General features: G+C 48.2%; 1 protein-coding gene across 2 annotated transcripts in view; it reads left to right on the forward strand.

Annotated features, from left to right (window-relative positions):
* The first annotated feature begins 864 nt into the window (after positions 1 to 864).
* TAB1 (TGF-beta activated kinase 1 (MAP3K7) binding protein 1) overlaps positions 865 to 15,421 on the forward strand; it is a 31,147-nt gene continuing 16,590 nt past the window's right edge. Inside the window, exons 1-2 of one of the 2 annotated variants that reach the window (XM_032138823.2) lie at positions 865 to 946; positions 15,213 to 15,349. In XM_032138823.2, the coding sequence (XP_031994714.1) occupies positions 914 to 946; positions 15,213 to 15,349 (170 nt within the window). In that variant the 5' untranslated portion in view covers positions 865 to 913. Of the gene's footprint in view, positions 947 to 6,808; positions 6,954 to 15,212; positions 15,350 to 15,421 lie in introns of those variants that run through there. The other variant, XM_058431584.1, reaches the window with a different exon arrangement.

Raw genomic sequence — 15,421 nt, forward strand, 5'->3', positions numbered from 1 at the left:
GTTTGAGACCAGCCTAGCCAACATAGCGGTACCCCGTCTCTACAAAAAATGTAAAAGATTAGCCGGGCGTGATGGCGGGCCTCTGTAACCTCAGCTACCCGGGAGGCTGAGGCAGGAGAATCGCTTGAACCCAGGAGGCAGAGGTTGCAGTGAGCCCGGATCACGCCACTGCATTCCAGCCTGGGCGACAGAGCAAGCCTCAGTCTCATAAATAACATAACATAACATAACATAACATTAACATAACATAACATAACATAACATAACATAACATAACACATAAAATGTTAGCTTTTTGAAGGCCTGTCTTGCTCGCTGCAGAACCCACTATAGAGCCAGGCAGGGTCACCAAGCTAGCATTTGCTGAGTGAATGAATTGTCCTCCCCTGTCCCAACTGTGTTCACAAAGAACCCTCAGGAGTTCAAGACCAGCCTGGCCAACATGGCGAAACCCCGTCTCTACTAAAAATACAAAAATTAGCCGGGCGTGGTGGCTCATGCCTGTAGTCCCGGCTACTCGGGAGACTGGGGCAGGAGAGGCAGGCACCTGTAATCCCAGCTACTCGGGAGGCTGAGGCAGGATAATCGCTTGAAGCTGGGAGGCAGAAGTTGCAGGGAGCTGTGATCTCGCCACTGCACTCCAGCCTGGGTGACACGGTGAGACCCTATTTCAAAAAATAAAAAATAAAGATGGGCGAGGAGCAATCGGCCCCAGGGGAAAAAAAAAAACAAAAACGTGCAAGAGCGCGCCTGCGCACATGGTCCGCTACGGCGCCATCCCTCTTCGGCCGTGGGGTGGCGCTGGGTGCATGCTCCCCGGCAGCGCGGTCATCCTCGCCTCCTTCTGGCCGCTCTAGCCGCCCCACTCGCTGCTCTGCGGGGAGGCGGGCGCTCCCGCAGGGGTTCCTCCAAGATGGCGGCGCAGAGGAGGAGCTTGCTGCAGAGTGTGAGGAACCGGCCCGCTCTCCGGGCTTGGGGTTGGGAGCCTGGGCGGGGGTGCCGTCGGGTGCAGGAACGACTCCTTCTCCGAGTTTGGACAGCCGCCCTCTCCGTGGGGGGGTGTGTCAGCCACCTTCTCCCCTCTTCGGGCTGGCCCCCTCTTTCCCGAGGCCAGGGCGTGTGTGCGCGGCGGGCCCGGCTCCCGGGTCAAGGGCGCCGGGGCTGTGGGCTGCTACTGCCGGGCGTCGAGGGCGGGAGCGTCCTGGAGCCAGAAGGGAACACGGCGCGCGGCAGCAGAGCTATCCGAGTCTCGAGCCCACTGCGGCACCGAGCAGTCGTGCAATGATAATAACAGCAGCATCCACTGCGTACCGCTTACTGCATCCCTGGCGTTGTGTTAATTGCTTTAACATTTGTCAGTTTCATTTTCGTAGCAGCCCCCTGAGATAGGTGCTACTGTTATTCCTATTTGACAGACTGAGACACAGAGGTGGTCGTTTGCCTAAGGCCACACAAATGGTATGTATTGAGGCAGGATTAAAATCAAGCAGTGTGATTCCAGAAATCCCCTTAACCCCTGGGCTGTACTAAAGGAATGACCAGTGGTGGCTGACACTGGGTTCTGGTCCTGGCTCTAACTGACTGTGTCTCCCTCAGCCTCAGTTTCCCTCTCCTAGGGCGAGAGCGCTGAGTGGAAGAATTGTCTTCAGACTCATCCCTACCCCCAGTCTGGATCCTCATGGGTTTTGCACTGTCTTCCAGGCCCTGCATCTTATAACACGCATGTGCACATAGATGCACACACATGTTGGCACCATGGCCTACTCTGACCTACCAGGGTAGGGTGCCGGCCTCCTGGGTCCTTCCTGTGCATGGCACTCTGTTAGAATTGCCTATAGACTTGTCTGCCCTCTATACTAGAAAGTAAACTCCACCGGGCGCGGTGGCTCACGCCTGTAATCCCAGCACTTTGGGAGGCTGAGGCGGGTGGATCACGAGGTCAGGAGATAGAGACCATCCTGGCCAACACGGTGAAACCCCGTCTCTACTAAAAATACAAAAATTAGCTGAGCGTGGTGGCGGACGCCTGTAGTCCCAACTACTAGGGAGGCTGAGGCAGGAGAATAGCTTGAACCCAAGAGGTGGAGCTTTCAGTAAGCCAAGATCGCGCCACTGCACTCCAGCCTGGGTGACACAGCGAGACTGTGTCTCAAAAAAAACAAAAAGAAAGTAAACTCCTTGAAGACAGGGACGTGTGATCTCTTGTTTACCACTGTGTCTGTTAATATCTACCACCATGTGCTGGGCACTCAATAAATACATTTGTGAAAGGATGAGTCAATGTTGTAGCCAGGTCCAGTGCTCGCCCTTGGCTTCACAGAGGTGAGCAGACATTGGCTCAGGGATAACCTGGAAGCAGAGCCTTGAAATTATTCTTCCAGGAGCACAGTTCCCAGGCCTCCCCAGTGGGGATTGCTGTCTTCCCCTCCACACCTTTGCTGCCCCTTTATTACTGCTGGGCAGGTCTGTCTTGTTACTGAGTTGGCATTGACTTTAGACGGCTGGCCCTCTGCTTTGTAAGCTCCCTGAAGGCAAGGTCCCTGTATAAACGTCCCCACTATAGTTAGCATTTGGGAAACGCTGGCTGGATTGTGACATTGGGAGGGAAAATGGTAAATGGTGCAGACTGAGTTGGCTTGCTGAGAAGAGAGCAGCCACCTGGGTCACGTAGAGCAGGTGGCTGCCAGCTTCTCGCCTTCCTGGGTGTGATGGAACCAAAGAGAATTGTGTTAGGCAGAAGGCCAGCTCTACTAGCCCCAAAATGTGTTTCTCCAGGTGGTGGTGACCTTTTTTAAAGAAAGAATAGTTAGTTTTAAACACATTGCGTCTTGGTGCAAGGCAAAGGGATGGCAGGGATGTCCTCAGATGGCCCCTCCACCCTCATGATGATCAGGACATCCCTCTCACAGGTTGTATGGATGTCCAGGTGGTGTGTAGGGCTTGCTGATGTCACATCCACTGTCTCAAGTCTGGGGAGAGCAACTCAGCTCAGACACCCGCATTCAGAGATGGCTGTGAGGGCTGCTGGTCTGTGGCTACTGGGCAAAGATGAATGAGGCGTGGTGCCCACCCTCACTGCATTTGCAGATCAGCTTAGGAGAAGGAGCATATGCCACTGGTACAATACCTGGGGCACTGTCGTGTTATTGTAGACCTGTGTCAAGAGCCCTGGGCAGACAGCAGAGAATTTTAGAGGCTTTAAAGGATGAGAGGAGTTTGCCAAGCAGAGGAGAGGAGGGCCATTCCAGGAGGACGTGTGTGTGTTTTCTTGACACGTGTGTTTTTGTTTTTGTTTTTCTTCCTAGAGATGGGGTTTCGCCATGTTGCCCAGGCTGGTCTAGAATCCTGGGTTCAAGCAATCCGCCTGCCTTGGCCTCCCAAAGTGCTGGGATTACAGGCATGAGCCACCGCATCCGGCTAAGGACAGGTGTTTAAATGTGTGTGCATGTGTTTGTTAAGCTTTTCACAAGTTAAATACAATTAGTACTACAAGTCTATGTATTGAGGGGCTGCAGAGTGGCCTAATTTGTCTGGGTCAGTGGGGGTTCACAGGAATGGCATTTGCAAGGGTATGCTGGGGCCACTTGGTAGATCATTTGGTGGGAGCATCATCGTAGGCACTGTAGTACCTTGAAAAGTCTTTTGAAGCAAAAGCTTTTTTATGGGAGTATGGGGGAGACAGGATCTCACTCTGTCACCCAGACTGGAGTGAAGTGGTGTGATCTCGGCCCACTGCAACCTCTGCTTCCTGGGTTCAAGTGATTCTTGTGCCTCAGCCTCCCAAGTAGCTGGGATTACAGGTGTGCACCACCACACCAGCTAACTTTCGTATTTTTAGTAGAGACAGGGTTTCACCACGTTGCCTAGGCTGGTTGTGAACTCCTGGCCTCGAGCAATCCGCCCATCTGGGCGTCCCAAAGTGCTGGGATTACAGGTGTGAGCCACTGCGCCCGGCCACAAAGAGGTTCTAAGGAAAGCTTGATGTGTTCAAAAGGACCCAGACCTTTCAGCCTGATAAAACAGTGTTAGTCTAATACTGGCTTTGGGCAAATCACTTTACGTCCCTGAGCCTTAGTTTCTCCAAACCAAGAGGACTCTGGGGAGTATTGTTGGTGTTAAAGGAACTGACACATTCCACTACTAGCCTGGCTTGGTCGCCCACTAACCAGAAACTTCTACCTTCAGTGCTGCTATGAGTGAATGTCTGCTGTTCGTTCCCTTAAATGTCCCTGAGCACTCACTATGTGCTAGGCACCCTGCAGGTGCAGGAGACACCGCCTTTGTGGAGCTGATGGTCTAGTAAAGGGGACACACAGTGAGCACTGAACAGATACAGATCATCTGTGATTTTGTAATATCCAAACTACAGCATCAGGTGGTGCTATGAGGAACAGTCTAGATTCACACACAGAATGCTGGGGGTGCCATTTTGGACAGGGTGGTAAGGGAAGACTTCTCTACATTTGATGAGATGAAAAGGGGGAAATGGGGGCAGCATTCCTGCCCAAGGGAGCAGGAGATGCAAAAGCTGCTGTTTCAGGAGCCTCGGGTGCTGGTGCAGCTGGGTGGAGTGCCTTGGGGGAGTTTGGGAGTAGCTGAGGTCTGAGGGAGCCGGGGGCCATGCTGGGCTTCATAGGTCCTGATGTGGCCTCTGGATTCCATTCTTCATGTGATGTGAAGCTTTCATGGGGAGCAGATTGAGTAGGCACCTGATGTGATGTGACTAATGATTGGAGAAAAATCCCTCTTTTTTTTTTTTTTTTTTTTTTCCCTCTTTTTTTTTTTTTTTTTTTTTGAGATGGAGTCTTGCTCTGTCGCCCAGGCTGGAGTGCAGTGGCGCTATCTCAGCTCACTGCAAGCTCCGCCTCCCAGGTTCACGCCATTCTCCTGCCTCAGCCTCCCGAGTAGCTGGGACTACAGGCGCCTGCCACCACACCCAGCTAACTTTTTGTATTTTTTTTTTAGTAGAGACAGGGTTTCACCGTGTTAGCCAGGATGGTCTCGATCTCCTGACCTCATGATCCGCCTGCCTTGGCCTCCCAAAGTGCTGGGATTACAGGCGTGAGCCACCATGCCCGGCTGAAAAATCCCTCTTTTGAGTTTGAGTGGTGAGAGTGGAAGCCTGGGACCTCCTAAGAGACTCCTAGAGTCATCCAGGTGCGAGAAGGTGGCTTGGCCATGGGCATGGCAGAGGAATGGTGGGAAGTATCAGATTCCAGTTGTGTTTTGGAGGAAGAGCTGACGTGATTTGCTGATGGGTTGAATGTGAGATGTGTGACAGAGGAAGAAGAGTCAAAAAGGACTCTTAAGGTTTTGGTTTAAACAACAGTGGTGCCATTTACTGGGTGAGGGAGCCCTGGAAGAGGGGCACCCTGGGGCAGGGGGAATCAAGAGTTTGATTCTGCCTGTACTGTTACTTAATTAGAAAAAAGAAAATCAGGCTAGGCATGGTGGCTCATGCCCGGAATCCCAGCCCTTTGGGAGGCTGAGGCAGGAGGATCACTTGAGGCCAGGAGTTCCAGATCAGCTCGGGCAACATAGTGAGATTCTGTCTTTAAAAAAAATTAGTGAGGCATAGTGATATGTGCCTGCAGTACTTAGGAGACTGAATGGGCTGATTGCCTGAGCCCAGAAGTTTGAGGTTGTAATGAGGCTATGATCCCCTCACTGCACTCCAGGCTGGGTGACACAGCAAGACCCTGTTTCAAAAAAAAAAGAAAGTAAGCTTAAAATCAATTTTTTAAACTTCGACATGTCCTGAGCAATTATATCTGAGCTCACAGGTGCTATCTGTGTAATTTATCTAAAGGATGTTAAAATAAATACATAGCCACTAAAATAAAAAGGTCCATGAGGGCATCACCTATACCCATTGCATACACCCAGCTGCTGCCCTAGCACATTGGAAGTGTCCACAATGATTATTAACCCCTTTAAGAATGAATGAGGAGCTCTTTAGGATGAAGACATGGAGAACCTTCAGTGAAAACTCTGGTGGGAGAAGTGGGGGCCAGGAGTGGAGCTGGTCTCAGAGAAGTGGGTCATCCAGAAGGTTGGAGGTGGTGGGGGCGTTGGGGCCTTGGAAGATTTTTGGAGAGAAAGGTCTGCTGCTCCCTTGCTCCGAGCCCTCTTCCTGGGGTTGTGAGTCTCCCTTTCTGAGCTTCCTTTTCGCTTCTAAGGAATGTGGGTGCTTTCACCACAAAAACACTTGGCCTTTTCATAGCATAATTTGGTATTCAAGCTGTGGCCTGAGCTTGGAACCATTCTTTGTCTATTTCTGCTGCCCAGGACTTTGAGATGAGTCTCTGTGGGTACTTTATGAACTATTATGTGACATGGACACATATGTACATGAGGAGTGAATGCTTACATCACGCACAGGGTGTTTGTAAAGGCCTTGTTGGGTTAAATACTGTTGGATCACTGTAGAAGCTTTTCATACCAAAACACTAATTTTGGAAACTCGTTCACAAAATCAAATCAAAATTAGGTCTTTTGAAACAGGCTTCTTAACATATTTTTGTGAAATTTCTCATGAGCAGTTCATTTCTCAGACATGGAAGAGTTAAGTCCTGTGTTCACTGTTGTGTGTGTTGCAGTGGCTCCGCGATGAGGCTGTGCTGAGTGAGAGATGCCCCCTTCTCAGCTTCTCACAGACTCTTGCTCCCTGCGCTCCAGCGCCGCTCACGGCTGGTGCTGGCAGGCCTGGCATTTGGGGGCGTGGGAGAACGTATGCATCAGTGTGTGCAGGGGTGGAGGGGTGGGTGGTTTGTGTGAATAGAAAGTACATGACCTTTCTGAAAATTGTTCAGAAATGTGGAGGAAGGAAGCGAGAGACTTGGCAGTCCTGTAGGCTTTAATGGAATCAGCAATGGACGCTCGGTATGGCTAATCCTCGATGGAGATGGAAAGAGACGGGAGAACACGATCCAAGCCCACTCAGCTGCAGCAGCGTGAGTCCGCTGGGGAACACAGAGAAGACCAGATACTCTCACTCCCACACTGGTAGACCCTCCTTAGGTTCTCCGGCCACTGTAGTGAATCAGTGTCTGGCGAGCGCCCGAATTACATGAGAAACTGCCCGTGTGTCATTGGATCTAAGACACCAATATTTTAAGGACACATCAATGTTTTGTCTATTGCTCAGAAAAAGAACTCACAGCTAATTAACTTGTAACATACCAACTCCAGAGATGTTAACATGTGGAAAATGTAGGTCTTCAAATCAGTGAAATAAGATAATCTAATTAACAATACCAAGCTATAGCACAGTGGTTGCCACAGGGCCGCTTGGTGAATGGCCAGCGAGTGGGGCACCCAGCATGCAGAGCGGGGCCACTGGGATGGGTTTCTCAGGGGAGGGCCCCATGGTCTTGGGCAGTGTTTTCCCAGTGTCTGGGACATACAGCGAGGTGGTTTGTGGCCGCGAACAAAACTGATCTTACAAATTGAGAAGACTGTGTGCTTTTCTGTTCTCTCTCAGACTTTCTAAAGATATTAAAAAAAAAACTTGGTTTGATCCTAGTATGTCCCTCACATCTTTCTGATACTTGTTGATCCACCCCCAGTCCCATTTTTAAACATAGAACAGGGCTTCAGCAATATAGCGAGCAGTAGGTTCAGCTAAAAGTGAATAACCTTGTTTTTTTATTATCGTCTAGATGTGGCAAGTATTACTGGTTTTCCACCTATAATACTGGAAAAGTTAACATTCAAAATGAAATCAACTGGGTGTGGTGGTATACCTGTAGTCTCAGCTACTCGAGAGGCTGAGGCAGGAGGATAGCTGATGTCTAGGATTTCAAGGCTGCAATGAGCCATGATTGTGCCATTATACTCCATCGTGGGTGACAGAGCGAGACCATGTCTCTTTAAAAAAAAAAAAAAGGCCGGGCATGGTGGCTCACACCTGTAATCCCAGCACTTTGGGAGGCCAAGGCGTGTGGATCACAAGGTCAGGAGTTCAAGACCAGCCTGGCCAAGATGCTGAAACCCTGTCTGTACTAAAAATACAAAAAATTAGCTGGGCATGGTGGCATGCGCCTGTAATCCCAGCTACTCCGGAGGCTGAGGCAGAGAATTGCTTAAACCTGGAGGGGCGGAGCTTGCAGTGAGCCGAGATGGTGCCACTGCACTCCAGCCTGGGCGACAGAGTGAGACTCTGTCGCAAAAAAAATTCATTTCAGTGAAAGATAATTTCTTGAAGATGGTGAGTGGATGACTGAGCTTTGGGAATCATGGGCCTCTGGCCCTAGTTGGATTTGAGCAATGCCTTTAGGGTAGATAGGACTTAAAAAGACAGAAAAGGACAGGCTTTGCCTTACCATGGGTATTTTTACATACGCTCCCTGGGTAATTTTTTTCTTACTCTTTCTTTCTTTCTTTCCTTATTTTTTTTTTTTTTGAGATGGGAGTGTCGCTCTGTCGCCCAGGCTGGAGTGCAGTGGCGCGATCTCGGCTCACTGCAGGCTCCGCCTCCCGGGTTCACACCATTCTCCTGCCTCAGCCTCCGGAGTAGCTGGGACTACAGGCACCCACCACCACGCCCACCTAATTTTTTTGTATTTTTAGTAGAGACAGGGTTTCACCATGTTAGCCAGGATGGTCTCAATCTCCTGACCTCATGATCTGCCTGCCTCGGCCTCCCAAAGTGCTGGGATTACAGGTGTGAGCCACCGTGCCCAGCCCTATGGCCCTGATCTTAATGAAGCGTTCCCCACTGAGTAAGTTGCCAGCATTAGGGCTGAAGTATACCTAGAGCAGCATGTTCAGAAAGGAGCCATCAGTTTCTGTTTTCTGGAGTGTTTTTACCAAGAATGGACCAAGACTCCTTAGAATAAGCAATAGCACTAGTGTCCATACTTACTGACCCAAACACCATTTGCCAGTTTATAAAATAATAAATTCCCGAAATATTGCTCCTCAACATTATGAAAATCAGATTTCTTAAAAAAGTACTCAGCAGTGTTGAGTATATCTAGACAGTATTCACAGGTACTTAATGAACAAGGCACGTGCTCGGTAGATTGATTGCCGTCAGACACACAGGTTTTCTCATTTGGGAAAGTTTGTTATTCCCACATCAGCCAAATACGGCACAGCATACAGTGGTCAGTGGATCATCAGCTTACTCCTGGTCTCCTGTTGTGAAACGCTCTTAAATGAATTGTTCTTGTGCCATGACACACCAACGTGGTAAGTTCCTCAGTTGCTGTTTGAGCTTGTTTCTTTCTTTACTTGTGGAAGACAATTTCACTGGCCTTTTTTTTTTTTTTTTTTTTTTTTTTGAGACGGAGTCTTGCACTGTCATCCAGGCTGGAGTGCAGTGGTGTGCACGATCTCGGCTCTCTGCAACCTCCGACTCCTGGGTTCAAGCGATTCTTCTGCCTCAGCCTTCCGAGTAGCTGAGACTACAGGCGCTTGCCACCGCGCCCGGCTAATTTTTATATTTTTAGTAGAGACGGGATTTCACCATATTGGCCAGCCTGGTCTTGAACTCCTGACCTGGTGATCCACCCACCTCAGCCTCCCAAAGTGCTGGGATTACAGGATTGATCCACCGTGCCTGGCCTCACTGGCCTTTTTTAATAGTGTATGTCTAATGTGGAACAGACCCATAAGTTGCTTGGGTGATATTTATTTGGCTGGGAAAGTATGGATTTTTTTAGAAAGATTCAAGTCCTTGGAAGCCTGTGTCTGTCTCTTATGGGAGTTAGATACTGGCAGAGGAAGTAACTGTGATTGCAGTATCGAAGACAGGTTTTGCGTTGTGGCGACACATTTGCGTTAATATTATTCATCTCATATGAGAGGATGAGTTCAATCCATCTTAATGTCATTTTTAATCACAGGGTTCTAGAAAATAGAAATATATTTTCCTCCCATGCTTTAAAACACCTGTGGCACTTTGGGGTGCTAAATATTGACTTCTTTGGCCATCTTTTCAGGAGGAAGACATGGGATACTCCTGACTGGGGAGATGCTTTTGTACTTCTGCTTAACCTCATATTTAATTTCATTCCAGCTGGTGGCGGGAGACAGACTAGAAAAGCAGCTACCTTTGGAAGTATATTTGTCTGGTTATAGGAGACTTTTGTGAGCTCGCTGGAAATGAAAATATACTAAGCAGATCTAAGACATAGGGGATAATTGGCAACATGTCAGTTACCTGAAGAATACTTAATTCACCGGTTATTAACTCATTCCCATGGCCCAGAGGCCTTGCACTGCCCTCCCACCCAGGCACATACGTGCACATGTATTTGCAAACATGGCATGGAGCGTCTTTCCCCTGTGCTCACTAGAGAGGCCACACCAGCCTTCTCGTGCTTCCGTAAACCTGACATGCTTTTTTCCATCTTAGGGTCTTTTTACGTGCCGTTCCCTCTGCCTGGAAGTCTCCTTCTCTGCCTTCTAGAAGGTCACTGCCCCATAGTCATTCAGGTCTGGCTCAGACGTCACCTCCCCAGAGAGGTCTGCTTTTGTGACCACTTCATCTAGAGGCCCCCCCACCCATCACGCTGTGTCCCGTTACCATGGTGTGTTTTCTCCCTAGCACATAGCCCTGTCTGAGATTGCCTTGTTTATTATTGTATTGTGTGTTTGAATTCTCTCTCTCCCTAGAAGGGAGGCTTCAAATAAGGAACCTCTCTGTTTTCTCTTCTGTGTCCCTAGTACCCAGAATACTGCCAGACTGTTGCAAATGCTCAGCAGTTGTTTGTTGAAAGAATGTATGTAGTGACTTAACGTACTGTAATCACATAATATCATATGTGGGTCTTGAAGACTTAAGTTCCCATTTATGTTAAGAGAGGCATTAATTTTGCTTTAAAATGAAACAGTTCAAGATTAGAACTGACCCAATTTTGTGTTACTATGAAGCCGTTTTTCTTCTTCTTTTTGAGACTGAGTCTCACTCTGTCAGCCAGGCTGGAGTGCAGTGGTGTGATCTCAGCTCACTGCAACCTCCACCTCCTGCATTCAAGCGATTCTCCTGCCTCAGCCTCCTGAGTAGTTGGGATTACAGGTGCGCACCACCACACCTGGCTAATTTTTGTATTTTTAGTAGAGACAGGATTTTGCCACATTGCCCAGGCTGGTCTCAAACTCCTGACCTCAAGAGACCCACCTGCCTCAGCCTCCCCAAGTGCTGAGATTACAACCGTGAGCCACTGTGCCGGGCCAGCAGTTTTTCTTTTGGCGTTGCTTGATCTGAAAGTGTTAAATTTAAGCCTGGTGTCATGAGGAGCTGAGCAGAATTGTTGCCATTTCTACTTCTTTTTTTTTTTTTAATTTAGTTGTGACATACTTGGCTCAGCTAGCACTTATTGCCATTTCATCTTCCTTTTTTTTTTTTTCATTTCCATTAGTAGGGTTTGGTTATATTGTCTGTTTTCAAAGGCTATTAGAAGGCGTTAGTAGCTTTTCAGACCTTGTAGTAAAATTGTGTTAATAAAAAAAAATAAAAGTTACCCAATGAAGACATAAATAAGTGTAGAGACACACCATGTTAATGGATTAGAAGACTCAGCATAGTGACAATGCCTGCTTTCCCCAAATTGATCTGTAGATTTAAAACAGTTCCAGTAAAAATCCCAACAAGACTTGTGGATATAAGCAAGCTGATTCTGAGTGAATGAAATGCTAAGTTACAAATAAAAAGAACTCTCAGAACACAATAGTTAAGAAAATAACCTAATTTAAAAATAGGCAAAAAACTTGCACTTCACCAAAGAGGACGAGTTGGTGCCAAACAAACACGTGAAAGATACTCAATGTCGTTAGCCGTTAGCAGTGCAGATTAAAGTCACGATGAGCTACCACTACCCACCTCTTAGAATATCTAAATTCAGAAAAAGACAATACCACATGGTGGCAAGGACGTGGAGCAGCCGGAACTCAACATTGGAAATGCAAATGGTTCAGCTGCTCTGGAAAACAGTTTGGCAGGTTCTTATAAAGTTAAACATACACTTACCATATGAGCCAGCCCTCTCACTCCTAAGTATTTACCCTGGATAAATGAAAAGTTACATTCATACAAAAACCTGTATAAATGTTTATAGCACATTTCTTCATACTTACAAGAAATGAAACAGCCCAAATGTCCTTCAGTGGATGAATGGATAAACAAACTATACTACATCCAAACAATGGTATATTACTCTGTGAAAGAGGGAGATAGACTGTTGGTGCACACAAGCTAACAACTTGGATGAATCTTAGAGACATAATGTTGAGTGAAAGAAGCCAGTCTCAGGAGGTCATGTTTACTGCATCATTTCATTTATGTGACATTGTGTGACATTGGAGACAGAGTCTCACTCCGTCGCCCAGGCTGGAGTGCAGTGGCGTGCAATCTCAGCTCATGGCAACCTCTGCCTCTCGGGTTCAGGTGACTCTCGTGCCTCAGCCTCTTGAGTAGCTGGAATTACAGGTGTGTGCCACCATGCCTGGCTGATTTTTGTATTTTTAGTAGAGACAGGGTTTCGCCACATTGGCCAGGCTGGTCTCAAATTCCTGGCCTCAAGTGATGAGCCCCTCTTGGCTTCCCAAAGTGCTGGGATTACAGGCGTGAGCCACCACACCTGGCGTTTAATATGACATTCTTAAAAAGACAAAGCCATAGTAGTGGAAAATAGGTTGCCAGGGATTAGGGGAGGGAGTGCGTTGCGAGTGGAGCTGCCCTGTATCCTGAGAGTGGTGGTAGTTACACACATCTCTACATGTGTCAACATTCACAGATGTGTGTGCCCCAAAAGCCAGTTTTACTCCATGTTAATGTAAAAATAAAACAAACTCCCACACCCTGCAGAAGTTGCACCAGGGTGCAAAATGTAGAGCTGAAGCACCAAAATAGATAAAAGCAGAATAAAACCAATTACATGAAAAAAAGTGAAGTCACTCCTGTCAGTATATAACTAAACAGAAGCTACAATTTGCCACAAAAGCTAACCACAGGCTTTTTATATATCTGATTGCAAAAGCCTGTTGAAGTGGTTTCCACATCCTTTCTGGAAGACTTAACAATAACTTGTAAGAAGTTGCACACAGTATCTGTGTGTGTTTTATTTGTTTTACACATTATTCACTGTTAGCATATAGAAATACTACTGATTTTTGTATGTTGATTCCATATCCTGCAACTTTTTTTTTTTTTTTTTTTTTGAGATGGAGTCTCGCTCTGTCGCCCAGGCTGGAGTGCAGTCGCACGATATCGGCTCATTGCAAGCTCCGCCTCCTGGGTTCATGCCATTCTCCTGCCTCAGCCTCCCAAGTAGCTGGGACTACAGGCGCCCACCACCACACCCGGCTAATTTTTTGTATTTTTAGTAGAGATAGGGTTTCACCATGTTAGCCAGGATGGTCTCGATCTTCTGACCTCATGATCCACCTGCCTCGGCCTCCCAAAGTGCTGGGATTACAGGCTTGAGCCACCGCGCCTGGCCCATATCCTGCCACTTTACTGAATTTGTTTAATCAGTTCCAATAGTTTTTTGGTGGAGTCTAGGTTTTTCCAAATATAAGATTATATCCTCTGCAAACAAGGATCATTTAACGTCTTCCTTGCCAATTTGGATGCCCTCTATTTCTTTCTCTTATCTGGTTGCTCTAGCTTGTGTTTGTTTAATATTTCAATAAAGCTTTCAATACAAATTTTTTTTTTTTTTTTTTTTGAGACAGAATCTCACTCTTGTCACCCAGGCTAGTGTGCAGTGGCATGATCTCAGCTCGCTGCAACCTCCGACTCCTGGGTTCAAGTGATTCTCCTGCCTCAGCCTCCACAGTAGCTGGGATTACAGGCATGCACCACCATGCCTGGCTAATTTTTTTGTGTTTTTAACAGAGACAGAGATGGAGTTTCACCAGGTTGGCCAGGCTGGTCTCGAATTTCTGACATCAAATGGTCCACCCACCTCAGCTTCCCAAAGTGCTGGGATTACGGGCGTGAGCCACTGTACCCAGCCAATACAAATTTTATTTTCCTTGAAATTGAACCGTGGTTCTCCCAGTTATTCCAGTTTGCTCTAGTTCTGCACGGTGGTCCTGGGAGTGCCCTTGTGAACAAGGCGCAGTTCTCAGGTAGGAGGCCAGATTTGGGGCAAGCTTTCAGGGAGAGGCAGGGAATCGCACCTCGGCCTTGCATCAAAGTTGTTCCTGGGGCTTAAAAAATACAGATGCTCAGGATGTACCCTAGGGAGATTTGGAAAATTCAGAAATTGTGTTTGGGCCAGGGATGGGGCCAGGGCCTGGACCGCTGTGTGAGTGTGTTTAAAGCTCTGCAGTGATTATGCTGAACAGCCTGGTTTGAGATCCTATGGGGTGGAATGGGCATTGCAGACAGGCAGGGGTGCTGGCATCAGGGTGCCATTGGGGTACATGAGAGGGCCATCAGCCAGTCCTGGGTAGGGTCATCCTGAAGGAGGACCTCCTGGAGGTGGTGACTCCTGAGCCAAAGAGTCCCGAAGGACCCGGAGAATTGCTAGGGAAGAAGAAGGAGGGTGTTCATATGGAGGCAAAGAGCAGGGGATGGACAGGGCTGCAGGCATTCGGGACTGGGAGGGAAGGATGTGGCAGGGGAGATGGGAGAGGACATTGGGGTGGCATGAGGATGTCTTATAAACTAGCTCATAAACTCCGACTTAAAAGCCAGTCTCAGTTACTCTCCCTGGCACTTGGAGGTCCCAGTGCCAGAGAGAATGACTGAGACTAGCTTATAAGTTGGATCTTAGGTCACCTGAAAGCGTCACCCATGGGGAGCGGCCCTGCCCAGATCAGTCATTTTTAGGGTGGGGCCTGCAGCCTGCAGTGTTGGTAACCAATGCTCAAGGGATTTCTTTGTAGTGTGCATTTGGAGCCAGTGCAGTAAGAGGTGGGGTCCCCAGAGTTTCCTGCCAAGAGTCTGCGACGTTTGTGTGTGTTTCGCTAGGTTTCATAATGGCTCATTCCTGGAGGTCATTGCTGCGCCTTACATTTGGGAATGCTGGAGTCTTTCAGTTTTCCTAGGAAACCAGTTTGTAGACTAGCCATAAAAACAGCAAACCCTTCTGCAGGTGTCTGTTCATACAAACATTATTGTTTTCCAGAAGGAAGTGGAACCCTCTGTGTAGGGCTGCGGGCCTGCTAGGTTTTTGTTGCAGAAGGAATAGGTGAAGTGGGGTCTACCCTGCAGACGCGGTGGCGCCTCACAGCTTCCTGGTGTCCTTCCCCAGGAGCAGCAGCCCAGCTGGACAGATGACCTGCCTCTCTGCCACCTCTCTGGGGTTGGCTCAGCCTCCAACCGCAGCTACTCTGCTGATGGCAAGGGCACTGAGAGCCACCCGCCAGAGGACAGCTGGCTCAAGTTCAGGTGTGTGTGCCAGCATTTCTGTGTTGGGCCCGCGGAGTTGGTTGGTTTGCAAGCAAGGAAAGACAGCGACCT

The sequence above is a fragment of the Hylobates moloch genome, unplaced genomic scaffold (assembly GCF_009828535.3).
Source record: "Hylobates moloch isolate HMO894 unplaced genomic scaffold, HMol_V3 SCAFFOLD_19, whole genome shotgun sequence".
Classification (NCBI taxonomy): Eukaryota; Metazoa; Chordata; class Mammalia; order Primates; family Hylobatidae; genus Hylobates; species Hylobates moloch.